Source organism: Pavona decussata, unplaced genomic scaffold (genome assembly GCF_977016875.1).
Source record: "Pavona decussata unplaced genomic scaffold, jaPavDecu1.1 SCAFFOLD_26, whole genome shotgun sequence".
Taxonomy (NCBI): Eukaryota; Metazoa; Cnidaria; class Anthozoa; order Scleractinia; family Agariciidae; genus Pavona; species Pavona decussata.
In genome coordinates, this window is record NW_028145449.1 from 2,184,802 (window position 1) to 2,200,747 (window position 15,946).

At 41.4% G+C, this 15,946-nt stretch overlaps 1 protein-coding gene across 1 annotated transcript; it reads left to right on the forward strand.

Moving 5' to 3' along the window:
- Positions 1-704: 704 nt before the first annotated feature.
- LOC146485497 (uncharacterized) lies at positions 705-2,313 on the forward strand. Its single transcript, XM_085103472.1, has one exon. The coding sequence runs from the start codon at positions 802-804 to the stop codon at positions 2,146-2,148; it is 1,347 nt and encodes a 448-aa protein (XP_084959598.1). The 5' UTR covers positions 705-801; the 3' UTR covers positions 2,149-2,313.
- The last annotated feature ends 13,633 nt before the right edge of the window (positions 2,314-15,946 follow it).

Genomic DNA, 15,946 nt, shown 5'->3' on the forward strand with positions numbered 1-15,946 from the left:
AGAAGAGGAAGTAAAAAAATAAATTATGCTTTTGTAACTTGAAAGGCCTTTCAAAGTGACAAATAATATTAATGGCGTTTTCGTTTGAGAAGTATTTTCTCTCGTTCCAGAGATATTCAAGTTTTTACTCAAAAATTGATATGGTTAAAAGTCAGCTCAGTACAAAGATAAATCACAAACTCAACATAAAGTTAATTGAGGGACTTAAAGTCATGAAACCTACGTAATGCCATGACAACAAAGCTGCTGCAATTTATGTTGGATTAGGGCCACGACCATGCACAATCCTTTGTTTTAACGTTCACAGCTTGACTGCAGTTGACAACTAGCTTTCTCTGAAATAATTCTTATTTAGCAAGGGTTAAAGTCATACATGTATTTCAAATTATTTTTACTTGAATTCGTTGCGTGGACTAGACTACAAAGGAAAAATTTCATGCATTATGTCGGGTATGAAATGTACATGCAATGCAATACTTTTTAAAAGATTTCCCTTTGTGAGATGAGCTTAAAAAATGGCTTTTGGTTCACAGTAATTTAGTAATTTTAATTCTGAAAAAACTTCAGAATCCACTAGCCCGATTGCAAAATCCACTAGCCCCAGTTGCACGCTGTAACAGGAACGTTTCTATTGGTTAGTTACTCCAACACATTTCAAAATAATCTATTGTGGTCATCTCCTTGCCCCTCTCCAGAAACCGCAACCTCAACACCTACATAAAGGATACCAACCACGCGCTCAATATCTTTAATGATTTCCGCTTTGATGACAACATCACCGGCGAACGCTTCCTATACAGCATGGACATCAAATCTCTGTATACCGTAATCCCGAACAACAGCGGGCTTCAAGCTTTAGCCTACTTCCTTGACAAGCGTTCCGTTCTTGAGCCACCTACTTCTACCCTAACCCGTCTTGCAGAACTTGTGCTGACCCTCAATGCCTTCACTTTCAATGGCGATTTTTACAAGCAAATAGGAGGAGTCGCCATGGGCAGCAAGATGGGCCCTAACTATGCGTGCCTCTTCGTGGGATATATTGAGGAACAAATCGCTAGCCAATACACCGGTTTTGTACCTCAACTCCACAAGCGGTACATCGATGACGTCCTCGGGGTTGCATGCTGTAGTCGCTTGGAACTTGAGAATTACATCAGCTTCGTATCAAACTTTCATCCAGCTCTTCAATTTACGCACACAATTTCTGACACTGAACTCTCTTTCCTGGACATGACTTTACGCATTACCAATGATCACATCAGCACTTCCGTACACTACAAGGTCACTGACACACACAGCTACCTTCATCATCAATCTTCACATCCTCGGCACTGCAAAGAAGGTCTCCCCCGCAGTCAACTTTTACCACTTCGGCGTCTGTGTTCTGATGACTCTGATTTTCTGGAGAGGGGCAAGGAGATGATCACTTTTTTCGTTCAAAGAGGGTATTGTGCCGCCTCTCTACAGCGTGATCTTGACACGATCCAGCGGGTCAACCGTACTGAGGTCATCCACCATCAAGACTCCGCAAGTAGAATTCCCTTGGTTCTTACCTACCACCCTTTAAACGAAAGAATCAAGAGAATCCTGCTGCGCAATTTCAGCATTTTATCTGGCGACCCTGAAACTAGTGAAATATTTCCTCAGCCGCCGCTGGTTGCCTATCGCCGTGATCGTAACATCAGCGACATTTTAGTGCATACAACCGCTAACAGCCAACCTGATCCTCATGTGGGAACTTCTCCATGCACGCACGCCCGCTGCCGTACCTGTGACCATATTTCTCCTGACACCACGCTGCAGGATCCCAAAAGCTCGTTTGTCATCAAAGAAGCTTTCAACTGTCGAACAACCGGCTTAGTGTATGGTATCTCTTGCCGCCGTTGCCCTGCTATTTACATCGGCGAAACTGGCCGCACGCTAGGGCAACGCTTCGGTGAACACCTACGCAGCATTGAGAAGAACCTGCCGGGCTTTCCCGTCGCAGAGCATTTTAATACAAATGGCCACACTATCCAGGACGCAAAAGTCCGTGGAATTATGCTCTGCGACGGAAACAAGCAACGAAAGCGTCAGGGGATGCGCCTTATTTTCAGACTAGGCACCAGTCAGCCGCGCGGAATGAACTCCGACTTCCGATATCTTTAGGTCGTCACGCGCACATCGCGCGCGCACGTTACAACTTTAAATCTGACTTCATAGCGCAAGCCAGCTTTTTAACGTAAATCTTTTTCCACTGATGAAGGGCTAAGCCCGAAACGTCTGGAATAATTTCTACATATTGGCACTGAACACTCGTCTTCGAGAACTATATTTTACCAACCTCTGAACATGCAATCTATTTTCAAGATGGCGGCGCTCTATTCGCATTTTTTGGTCGTCTTTCAGGTTAATTATCTGAGCTGTAAGAAACTGTCCGTAAATAAAATTATCGAAAATTGAAACATGGTTCCAAGGCTAAACATCCAAAATAACTTCATTTTTACCCCGGAGTTCCCCTTTAAATTATCAAACAAATGAATTTTGCTTTGTTTTGTTTCTTTTCTTGTGATTGTGTACTAGTCCGCGTTTTACAAATCCTCGTTTTACAAGTCCGCGTTTTATAAATCCATTCCAGTCCTCACAATACAAGACGCCTACAGTAACAAATAAATGGTCACGTTTGAACATGGCTGACATTTACATTGCTTACCTTCATGATTACAAATACTTAATAGCTTGCACATTTATCGAATCAGGTTCATTCAGCGACGGCGCAGTTATCCTCACATGTGTACCATCTATGCAGCCTATTGCACACGGGAAGCCTCCAATTCGGAACAGGCCTCACTTGACTTCATCTCGCTCGTTTCTCGTCGATGGAAACTTTTCAAAATCGTTCACTTTGGCGGCATTGAGTAACCCGACGGATAACTCGACTGACGGTGGATTTATCGTAAGATAAAAAAGTGTCACCAACTACTTCAAGGAAGCTACCCGAAGCCAAGAATCTCAACGTAATTAACACTTGTTCGCTCGCTGACAACAAGTGGCTCAACCGAGTGGCTTCTTCTTGTCGATGGGGAAATTTCCTCGGCGAGTAAGTCAATGATGAACTGAAGACCTTCTTTTCTAAAGCGATACCGAGATCTAAGTTCATTTTCAGTGTAGCACGCCAACGGTCAATTTCTCTACGATAGACTCTAGCCTTTCTAGGATTATCGAAATTATTCATCATACGAGAAAGACTACGGGCGGCCATGTTTATTTACTTGGCTTTCGCCGCTACATTTTATCCACCGGATAAAAAGTTATACGACCTACCTTGACATGGATAACTTTATCCACTGGATAGCGGCTGGAAAGCGCTATCCAAGCTTCGAACAACCGGAATGACGCAAGCGGATAAATTTTATCCGCTGGATAGCGACTTATCCACTGGATAAGACTTATCCGCTCTTTGAACAACCGGGGCCTGTACTTTAAGTTTTTGAAACTGGTATATTCCAGGTTCAGAATGTCTATGAAGAAGAAAAAGAGCGACTTCAACGCCATGAATGTGGTAGAAGTTAAAATTTATTTGCAGGAACGTGGAGTTTCAGTAGTCGAAATATTTAAAAATTTGGCTAGTGGAAATCCCCTCTGCAGATCAAAAGTGGATCCAAACTTCGAAAAAGATCACACCAACGATGCAGACAATTTAAATAATTCATGATATGCCAATCCATTATACCTGAGGACCGTGAACAACTTAAACTCGCCACTGACTCGCCGCCGCCGGTCCCGTTTGAGTTGTACGATTTTAGCAAGCCTGGACTGGCCGCTTCCCGGGCCGCTTACGGTAGATATTATTTCCCTTTTGATCAAAATGTAGTGACATCGCTCTTTTGAATGGTCCTGATCATGAAGGAAAAAACTGAAATTTACTGAATGGAGGCTTTCTTATCATTTGGAGCCATTTGAATTCTTTATGTCGTTCATTACTACGCAGTAGCCCTGTGTATTTGTTAAGATTTTTCGTAGCCTCTCTAGGAGCCTGGAACAGGCTAGGCTAGATTTTTCGGCACATAGGATTTCAGGTAACACTAAATAAATGTCATTTGTTAAGACATGGGACCCGTAAATTGCTTTTCTCGTGATTTCATATTTATAATAGCTCTTGGTCTTAAAGATTGCAGGATGTTTGTTAATCACGGATTAGAATGAGAGTCTATTAGGTCCACGTCTTTACAAATCGATACAAAGCTCAGTGCTCATCGTTCAGTTTCAGGAGGTATGCTTTCAGCAGTTGTTTTCAGCTTCATTGCTTTATGGTCTCAACAGGTATGACGTTCTTAGAACCGACATGTACCCCCACTGTTTTGTGGCTTATCTCGCATCCAATAGATATTTAAAATTAAGACAGTCGGCGACCATATTGCGAGTCTTAAAGGATGCTAAATTGATTCCTTTTGCCAAGTATCTAAAGTTGTGCCTTAGGCAGTAGCTAGGCCAAACACGACTCCTATTGGTCGCCGTAAATGTACTTCGGACCTCAAGATTGTACTCTCCCGAGTACGTTTGGGAGAAATTGTCCCTTTTCGGTGATCAAATCGTTCAGCTGAATGGTGTTGACCTTTTGATCTTGATAGATAAGATAGAAAAGATGGCGGACGTACAAGACGCTCTGGACACTACAAAGAACAAAAGACGATTTTCTAGTATTCCATCAACCTCAGGACGTTCCAAGAATAGTCCTGCGAGGAAGCAACCAAAGGGACAAGGCCAAGACGTTCAGAAAGATACGAATGAAAGCCTCCAAACAGAAATAGAGCACGTAATTGGAGCCATCTTGGACAAGAAACTCGACCTTCTGACGAGTCGCTAGGAATCCAAGATTGAAACGAAAATAGCAGAGCTGGAAGCCAAGTTTCAGAATGTCCAAAAGGAAATAAAGGAACTGAAAGAAGACGTCAGTGACAGTATTAATCATGTGGAATACGTCCTGAAGCAAGACATCGACTGTACTTGGGAATATGCAGTAAAGAACGAGCAATATTCTCGGGAAAATAATCTGCGGATTCTTGGCCTGGATGAAGGGGAGGATGAAAATCTTGAGGAGAAATTTATTGAAGCGATAGCAAACAACCTCAATGAAGCAGTTGAGAGTAAAGAAATTGAAATTATTCATCGAATTGGGCAAAGATTGAGCAATCAAGCGTCATCTGGTAACCGGAAACCAAGACCAGTGATCGTTAAATTCGTGTCCAACAAGACGAAAAGAAGAATCTTGATGAAACGGCGACAGTTGAAAGGAACACCTTTAGTGATAATGGAAGACATGGCCTATCTTGCCAAGCGGCTAAAAGAATTAAGGTCGGTGCCTACTAATACCGAAGTATTTTTGCGCGGTTAATGACTATGCGGGAAAAGCAGTTCTTAGCACGGGCTATGGAAAACCAAAAAGAAAATTGGGGGTAACCACGCGTTTTTTGGAGATAATTAAGCAACAATTATTCTGAAAAGCAGTAAAATACAAAGCAATGTATGGCGTTTTTTCCCTAATTGAAGCTTCATTATCTCTGAAAAATGCATGGTTACCCCCAATTTTCTTTTTGGATACCAAAAGCACTTCCTAAGTTCTGCTTTCCCCGAATAGTTTTAAACCGCGCAAAAATATCCCTGTATTAGTAGCCACCACCCATTGGAAACCCGAGTATCACGAGATGCGCAGAACGTATGCGCAGTAACAATAGTAGGCACCGTCCTTAAGAGCTGCGAAGCTGGATCGATTTAAGCAATTTAAAGTAAGATGGTAAACAGATGATTTTTTGTTTTAAGATAGTAATAATACAGTAATCACAACATAGTTCGATTCTCAGCTACATAATAACAATATTCATCATGTTGATAACTGTGATTATTATGACAAAGAAACATTCAAACGATTAACGCAGACATATAAAGACACTAAATTTCTCAATTCTACATTTAAATATACGAAGCATTTTAAATAAGCACGACGATCTAGTCGCTTATCTTGATTCTCTAGAATATAAATTTTCAGTAATAGGGTTAACAGAAACATGGTTAAAAAATGAAAATATAAATGATTTTCCTTTGTCACAATACAACTTTACAGGTAAAGTGCGTGATCAAAAGCCTGGAGACGGTAAAGGTTTATATATAGACCAATCATGCCAGTTCAGAGAAAGGAATGATCTTTCTATTAATGTTCTTGACGACATAATAGAATCACAGTTTGTAGAATTAACAAAACCAAATAATATCATTGTGGGAGTTATATATAGACCTCCAAATGATAAGCTAGATCAGTTCAAGCAAAGTTTATCTGAAATACTTCAAAAAATTGATTTACAAAAAAAGAAATGCTACATTATGGGGGATTTCAATGTCGATCTACTGAAAGTTGAAGAAAGTCGGCATTCAAATGATGTCTTAAATTGCATGTTTTCATCTTCTTTTTACTCGCTGATTTCGAAACCGACTAAGAGTGCAACTTTAATCGATAACATTTTCGTTAACAGTCTAGTAGATAACTTCACTAGTGGTTTACTTTCTACTGATCTCTCTGACCACCTACCCATATTTCAAATAACAATTTCGCTAACCCAAAATACAACAAAGAAAAAGACAAAACATAGAAAAATCACAAATATTGCAACATTATTTGGGCGAGCACGTATCCCACTAGATTAAAGCCTATCCTCAGGATACAGAAAAAACTTATCAGGATTATAACCTTCGTCAATTATACAGAAAAATCTGGACCACTGTTCAAGTCATTAAAAATACTGAAGATCTTTGAATTAAATACGTACCTGACGGCAGTTTTCATGTATTCATATAACCATGACAAATTACCAGCATTCTTTGCTACCTTTTTTCAAACTAATGAAAGTATACATTCCTATAATACGCGATCTTCATCAAAGGTACATATCGAATTTAGAAGAACAAATTATGGCAATTTTTTTTATAAAGTTTAAGGGAACAATTACATGGAACAGCCTTCCCGTTGAAATTAGAAACATAAGTTCGTTTACTACATTCAAAACCAAACTTAAAGAGTATGTTCAAGATCATCTTTCATAATCGTTTTTGTTTACAATAAGTAATATGTTAGTCAAGAAATAGCTTTGCAATTACTAATGTAAAACAAGAAGTCCGCCTTCTGTTATTAACTGATTTACATATCTATTTAAATAAATTTAAGTGGGGATCTTTTAAAAAGCTCAACAGAGCTTGCTGGATCTCCTGCCTTTTGATGTAACAGCTTATTTTAAAACAAAATGATAAATAAAGGCACTTCTTCTTCTAATTCTAAATCATGACAGGAAATACTCAAATTTACTGAATAAAGGTTTTGTTATCACTCGGACCCGTTTGGATTAGTCGGTTAGTTCGCATCCAGCAGATATTTAAAGCTAAGACAGTCGACAACTGTCTTGCGAGTCTCAGCGATGCTACAGTGATTTATTTTGGCAAGTATCTAATGTTGTTTCCTGCAGAGTACAAGTATATTAATAAACTGTCCTACGTACACGCAAACGAGTCACCGCGATGATATGCCCTCGTTTTGTCTAACTGCGCAGGGAAAATAAAAGAACTCGACTGGATCACCCTTCGAATCGTTCTTTCCCAGGATTTAGGGTACCGGGAATCGTTTTTACAAGTACCCGGCTATAAGCACACCTTTTAGTGACTTTAGTCGTGACCATGCTGTTCGTACACTATCGCACTCGTGTGTTTGAATGTCCGAACTTTCGCGGCTTGTTTACATCAGAAGTCACGTGACACTACACGTGAACTCTAGCGCCGAGCCTGGACCCTAACAACAATCCATATCAAAATGGCGGCCGATGATCTGCATGATGGCGGAGTTTTAAAAATGTTTACGACCGGCCCAAAAACATAAGCGTAAAATTTTCCAACTGTCCTTGTCGTGAAATCTCTGTAACGTAGTTTTTTTTGTACAGAGGATTTGGCTAGATTGCAGAATACCCGTCCCACCAAATATCTAACTTAAAAAACTGCTCCCGCAGTCCCGCAGATGTTTTCTTTAATAATGCTGCTCCCGCAGTCCTGCAGTCGCCGCGCTACACACGAATATACCTCGTTCTTTAATCCATGAACCGAAATAAGCACGCTACACATGATTATAACTCGTTCTTTAATCCATGAGCCGAAATTTAAGTACCCATCGACTGCGGGACTGCGGGAGCACTCGTTTTACTTATCGACTCTGGGACTGCGGGAGTACTCCTTTTTCAAGTAAGCTATTTAGTGGGCCTGGTATTCTGCAATCGCTCCGAGAATGTAAAGTTTGTACAAGAGAGGAAAAAAGCAGAAGAACATAAACGATTATCGCGAGAAGGGTGTACGTGAGATGTCTTGTTCTCGGCCGAGAGCTATACGTGTGGAGTTAAATGCTCATCTTGAAAAACCAGAGCAGGTAAAGAGTGCCATGCTAATTTGAGAGAATTTGGTGAGTCTGCGACTCGATTTTCGAGTAGAAACGTAAGTAAATTGCGCGGTTTACCTTCGTCACTGGATGAGAGCCTTTCGAGAAGCAAATCAATATATATTCTTATATAAGCCTGGCCCAATTTTAATCGCGCTGTTATGTTAAGTCACATGTCTTTCACCTGTTTGTGGTAAAAACGAAAGAAACTGCAGTAAAAATCGTTTGCAGGAAATGCTGCACAAAGAATTTTGTCCTTTCACTTTGTGCCGAAAATTTGTTGCGAGATCATTTGCAAGAAACTGTTCGTTCAAGGAACGAAAACTTGACACTGCGCGCTAATTTTAATATGATGAGCAACGATTCACGTGTAGTCCGTGCACGGTCATTGCAGTGCGTTGTGATATGTCGTGCGTTGCTACTGGTAATCAATGCAATGAGCCAATCAGAGAAGAGTATGGAGCACGTGGAATGATGTGAAGCGCTTTTTAAATTAGTTTTTGAAACTCGTTCAGATTTATTCAAATTTGACTTTTTTGCCACACAACTCGGGTTGCGGTGAACAGAAACTCGTCCACCTTCGTTCGCCGGAATATCGACGGAAACAGCAGTAAAGCACCGTGAATTCAGGAGTGCATTTGAAAACTAGTGTAGAGGACAATAACAGGTTAGTTGCAGTTTTCACGATTAAATATTTTGCGTCGTTTCAGCTTTTTCTTTCGCCGCACATTCATGCATGTCAAAGAAATCGGGTCAGATTTGGTTCTGTGAATTTTTAACTTTCTCCGACTTGTTTGTTCAGTTCAGTTTTTCATTGCAACGTTTGATGTCGACGTTTGTAAATTTAAATTTAAGCTTTGTTATTCTTTGCAGAAATTTCAAAAGCAAGAGAACAACTTCATGGTTTGAGTGGCCGTACAAAGCACGTTGTCCAGTCAGCACTTCGCGAGCAACAAATGAACAACATCATACCACAAACCTGAACAACAGTACGCGGCTTTAAAAGCCCCAGAAGTTTGTAAGTCTTGTTCTTATTCTACACCCAGAAATGGAGAAGAATGTATGTTTTAATTGCTTTACGTCCTAAAAAAAAATAAAATGTAAGAATTGCTGCTGAGAGCAACAGGAACAATGTAGCGGTTTAATGTGTACCAAGCACGCACAAGTTTAATTTCAGCTCATTTGCTATGGGACAATAGCGTGGAAATTTCCTTGAATTAAAAACGGCAAACTTTATTTCCAAATAAAATGCTGAAGGTTAAATACAAGTCCACAGCGGTAACAAAAAACAAATAGGACCAGTTAATTAAACAGAGTCTAACTTAGGCCGCGGCTTAAGACAATCAGTGGGCTTCCAAATCGATCTGTTTATAAGTGGTTTATTTTACGTAGATAAATAGTTTTCTAGTCTGGGATGCAAGCCTTCTTGTTACCGTCAGCAGTAGACAATGTTTAGATATGACTGTTGGCAAAATTGAAAATGGCTTAGATCGAACGTGGTTTTATTAAACACCGTCTAAACTGTCTTTTAATAACTGGCCCATAATATTTAGTTCAATAAATGGTGATTTATACACAAAAGTACGTCGTGCAAAAAAACCCCGGCTTTTTCCCTCCCTTTGATAGATCAGTCTACCCGATTTGATTTCCATTTGTACGTGCATGTGAAGTTCAGAAGCAAAACTGTGTACTTTTTCAAAAACTTAGCCACTACTTGTGAACAAACGCTTTCACAATAATTTTGTAAGATAAAAAGATGGAAGTTTAAATATCTGTTTCAATTTATCTTGTAGCAAAGAAGCGAGTTTGATGTAGTTTAAAGTTCTGTACTTGGACGCTTCAAGAGTTTGTTCAAAATTTGTTGCTTTCTTTTGTCCCTCATATCAAGAAATCCAAAATTTTCCGAAAGTTCAATTATTCAACCTTCGTCAATTTAGGAAAGGAGTTCGAAAACGTTTTTCATGTTATTGTCTTGTTTGCTGTCGATTGATTAATTTAAAACACAGTACCCTCTTTTAGATCAATTTTCAATTGAAAGTAATTTGGCGTTTGCTTTCACTTGGCTTTAATATGTACTGTGATTGGTTAGCAAACTTCGCGCCGCTTTCTCGACCAATTAGAAACAAAAACAAAACCAATCATTACTTGCTTGCACGCGTTTTCCCGCGCTTAGCGCTCGTTACATGTATTTGCATCCAGTTCTAATTGATTCTGTGCTGTTTACGTCTGCTGTAATTGGCCAGAATACTTTGGTTTTGGTTTTACGACACTCATTTGAAAACCTCTCTAACATAATGATTATGATGGTCATGATGATAATAATGAAAATGATAATGATGATGATGATGATGATGATGATAGTAGTAAATAAGGGCGGTTTAGGGCGTAACCAATCAGGACACAGAGATGATACCACGTGACGCGAATGGACCAATCAGCGTCGAGCAGTGTGACGTCATCAACTCTATTTTTAGATATTACGTCATGACGTCATTTTTAGAGCGCGGCGCATGCGCATGCGTGTTGGGGGAGGTCAAAGGTCAATCAAGACGACATGTGATGGACAAGCAATGATCTTTAATGACAAAAAAAAAATGGTTCCACTATTTACATATGTTAGAGTTCGAAATGTCTATAGGTCGTATCCTTCTTCGTTGGCAATGTTCACATTTTGGATGGCCCATTGGCACTGTTCTCTGATTTCTTGGTCGATCAACCAATTTTCTTTTACCATCTTTTCCAGCTCCCTCAAGTACCACCTTACTCCTCGCCATGCCATGGATTTCTTTAGGAAAGCACACCCCTCGAATTTACTGACTTTCCTGATTATACTGCGTATGGCTCGCATGAAAAAGGGTGAAATAGGCCATCTGCTCTCGTCTAGGCCAGGATACTTTTGATGATTTATGTAACGTAGGATGCGTGATAGCACATGTGCCATTACTTTGGGCTGTCGGTTATCCCTGAAAGCGTTTTCTTTGCTCCTTAGTATATCCATAAAATACCTGAGTAAGTGTTCCACTTTTTCTCTGTTGAGGTCGAGTGGTGCGGCATACGACAGTGACAAGATGTCTTCTACTTCGTCGGGTTGGTTTTGGGAAAGATCTCGTAACCTTGTTACATCTTCCAGAAAACTTTCTTGGAGATTTACAGCAGCTTCTATTATGGTATCATCAGGCCAAATTGTTCCTACTTGACCCACGTTGACACCATTTTCTTTGAGAGGAGACAGCACCAACTGATCCATTTTTTTATGACTTGAAATGTGACTGACTGAGTGACTGGATGGATGTCACGGCTTATATAGGTGAAAGAGAACGCATCACGTGACAGGGTATAGGGAGGGGGGATGGGGGGGTATCCCCCCTCTAGTATCACGTGTCGTATGACGTTAATGAAAATGAGGTGATTCTATTTTAAACCAATCAAATGAATGCTGACGATTGAATCACGTCAATGGTGGTGACTGACCAATCAAGTGCGAGAAGATGTCGTCAAAGCTGACGACGATTCACGTCGAACGTGCGTCAGTAACTTTGTTCTGATTGGCCGTTTTCAATTATATAAGGAGCGCGCGAAATTCAAAAAAATCATTCGAAAGAAATGATCTGGGAAGAAGAAGACGATGGCGATGACGAAGTTTTGGCGGAAGCCTTGGATCAAGCAGAGTTGCAGTTGGGTGGAGGAGCAAGTGATGCGATTGATTTTGAGTTTATTCCATACACGGATCGTCGTGCACGTCGTTTTGGTGTACATAGGCGTGTTTTTACCACCCGTTTGTCTCAAACGACGAATACCGCGACGAATAGGGGTAATATTGCACAGAGAATAGAAAATGGGTTGAGACGTGCTGTGATGCGACAAGTGTTGAACGGAGGAGAAGACAACGATGATTTTTTGTTTGTGAACATGTCGTCCAATCGTTTGCACCACGCTTATCAATCGCATCGCGTGTCAGTGGGTGAATGGCGCAGAAACGAAGAAACGGTGCAACGTCTGTTTGGTATGATGTCACGCATTTTGAATTCGAATCAGCAATTTGAAATGGATGACACGTTTCATCTGGAAGTGACGCACGTGAGAAATCCGGGACGAGGAAGTGGGACAAAAAGATTAAAACTGGGGACGAAGCATATTGAAAAGATGTTGAAAAGTAAGAAGAGTGTGGTGGTGATCAACAACGAGGACGAACTTTGTTGCGCAAGAGCTCTGGTGACCGTGAAAGCTTATAGAGAGAAGGATTATCGTTACGATAGCATCCGACGAGGTCGTCCTGTGCAAGGTGAATTGGCGCGTGAATTGCATCGTTTGGCTGACGTGCCGCAAGGACCCTGTGGATTGAAAGAGATTGGTCTTTTTCAACAGTACTTGGTAGAGTACCAAATAGCAGTGGTGTCAGTGGATCATGGGTATCAAATCATTTACAAGGGTCCAGAGCAATCGGAGGACAAGCAGTTGATTTTGATCAAGAATGGGGACCATTTTCACGCTTGTCATTCCCTCAAGGGGTTTTTTGGTGGTAGTTACTATTGTTTGAAGTGTGAGAAGAAATACAACCAGCATGATTTTACGCATCATCATTGTCCTGGATTGACGTGTTATGCCTGTCATCAAAACAATTGTGAAGATCAGAAGAAATCGGAGAGAGCTGCTGATTTGAAGTGTGGATTGTGCGAGCGATGTTTTTTTGGTCCTACGTGTTTTAGTAATCACCTTCATCTGGACGACAATGGGAAAGAAACGGATAAGGACACTGTGTGTAGCGTGTACAAGAAGTGTGTCAGTTGCGGTAAAGTGTTGATGGGAAAAGAAAGAAAGAAGCACGTGTGTGGGTATAGCACTTGTCCTTGCTGCAAAGAGTATTTGAATCTCTATACGCATCAATGTTATTTGCAACCCGTGGAAGATGAAGAAAAAAAGAGGAAGAGAAGACAGCGCAAGCGCAAGCGTTTGGCAACCGTTGATCCTGATTTCGAGGAGGAAGACAGACCACCACCTCCGCCGTTGTTTGTTTATTTTGACATCGAAGCCCGTCAAGAAGGAGGTATTCACGTTGCCAATCTTCTCTGTGCCGAAATGCATGAAGTTGACGAACAGTTTGTGTTTGAAGGAGAAAATTGTTTGGAGAGCTTTTTGGATTGGGTACGAGAATTGACTGTGATGGAGGATGATGAAAGGGAACGAACTGTCATCTGTGTAGCGCATAATTTTCAAGGATACGATAGTTATTTTGTGCTGGACGAATTTTACAAACAAAAGATTTGTCCCGAACAGATCGTGAATGGTGCCAAGATACTGAGCATGACCGTGGACAAATTGAAGTTCATCGACTCCATGTGTTTTCTTCAAATGCCCCTCTCGGGTTTTACGAAAGCCTTTGGACTGAAGGAATTGAAAAAGGGATTTTTCCCTCATTTTTTCAACACGTTGGAGAACCAATCGTACGTGGGTGAGATACCCTCTGAAGATTACTACGATCCTTCTGGCATGTCTAACTCTCGACGCAAGGAATTTGAAGCGTGGCACAAGGCAAGACGGGACGAAGGCTACGAGTTTGATTTCCGGAAAGAATTGATTGCCTATTGTCAATCGGATGTGAGATTGTTGAAGGAGGGTTGTATGAAATTTCAAGAGGATTTTGAAACGTTGGCTAAGTTTAATCCCATGGCACATTGCATCACCATCGCTTCTGCGTGCAACGTGTATTATCGAAAGATGTGTTTGATTCCCAATACCATCGCTTCTGAACCCATTCGCGGTTGGCACGACAAAGGTAAACCTCATTCCAAAGCAGCGCTGGAATGGTTGTATTGGAAAGAACATTGTCTCAGACAAAGAGATCCTAATGCGAGCACGGAGGAAGATAGGATTGCTCATGCAGGAAACAGAGGGGAGCGCATGATCAAGGTGGGGCAGAGGAAAGTGTACGTGGATGGATTTGACAGTGTTGAGAATAAAGTGTACGAATTTCTGGGTGATTTCTATCACGGATGTCCTGTGACCTTTCCGGATCGATGGATGCGTCATCCCAAGCACGATGAGAAAACCATGCAGGAAGTGTATGAGATTACCATGGAACGTTTGAAAGCCATCGAAAATGCTGGGTATGTGGTGGAAGTGATTTGGGAGCACGAATGGAATCAATTGAAGAGAGAACGCGAGGACGTCAATGCGTTTGTGAGTCGATTGAACTTGGTGGGACGATTGGAACCCAGAGATGCTTTTTTTGGGGGGAGAACCAATGCAGCTCAATTGTATCGCTTGGTGGAAGAAGAGGAGGAAATTCGGTACGTGGATTATACTTCCTTGTACCCGTGGGTCAACAAAAACTGTGTGTATCCTGTGGGTCATCCTGCTATTATTACACAACCGGAAGTGTTGGAAAAAGTGGATGTCTTGTCGCAGTATTTTGGTTTGGTTAAATGTACCGTGCTACCCCCTTACGGTTTACATTTTGCCATTTTACCGTATCGATGTGGAGGCAAGTTGACGTTTCCGTTATGTAGAACGTGCGTGGAAGCCCAACTGAAGTTACCCATCACTCAAAGAACCCATTGCTGCCCTCACACGGAGGAGGAACGCACCTTGACGGGTACGTGGTGTACGCCTGAATTGAAAGCGGCCGTGGTGAAAGGTTACGTCATTACGCAGGTGCACGAAGTGTGGCACTTTCCTAATCAAAGGAGTGATCTTTTTGAGGGCTACATCAATACTTTTTTGAAGATCAAACAGGAGGCTTCGGGTTGGCCATCGGAGGTGGGTGAGGATGTTGAGAAACGCCGAGGTTACGTGAAAGCTTACGAGCAGAAAGAGGGGATTCGTCTGGATGAGAGTAAGATCGCAAAGAATCCTGGGATGCGTTCCTTGGCTAAGATGATGTTGAACTCGTTTTGGGGTAAATTTGGTCAGCAGAGCAACAAGTGTCAAGTGGAGGCTTTCACGTCCCCCCATGATTTTTACCAGTTGATCACTCGGGACGATAAGGACATTCATTCCATTCGTGTGGTGACGGAAGACATGTTGGAAGTCGTTTACAATAACATCGAAGCATGCGATCCCGTGCAAGTGAACATTAACATTTTTGTGGCTTGTTTTACGACTTGTTGGGCCCGATTGAAATTGTATGAGGGTATCAATCAACTCGAACCAGAACAGGTGCTGTATTTCGACACGGATTCCATTGTTTATGCTTGGAAGCCTGGTCAGCCCGCTTTACCCCTGGGCAATTATTTGGGTCAATTTACAGACGAGTTGGAGGGAGGTGACGTGATCGTAGAATTTGCAGCTGCTGGACCCAAGAACTATGGGTATCGAACCAAGAAAGGGAAAGTGGAGTGCAAAGTGAGAGGGTTTCGTCTCAATGCCCGTGGACAAGAACAATTAAATTTCGAAGTGTTGCGAGATAATGTGAAAGAGGAAGTGCAGCATCCGTTGGCTCGTAGCAGGGATATTCCCGTGTGGAATCCTCACAAGATCGTGAGAGACAATCGTGAGAAAAAATTG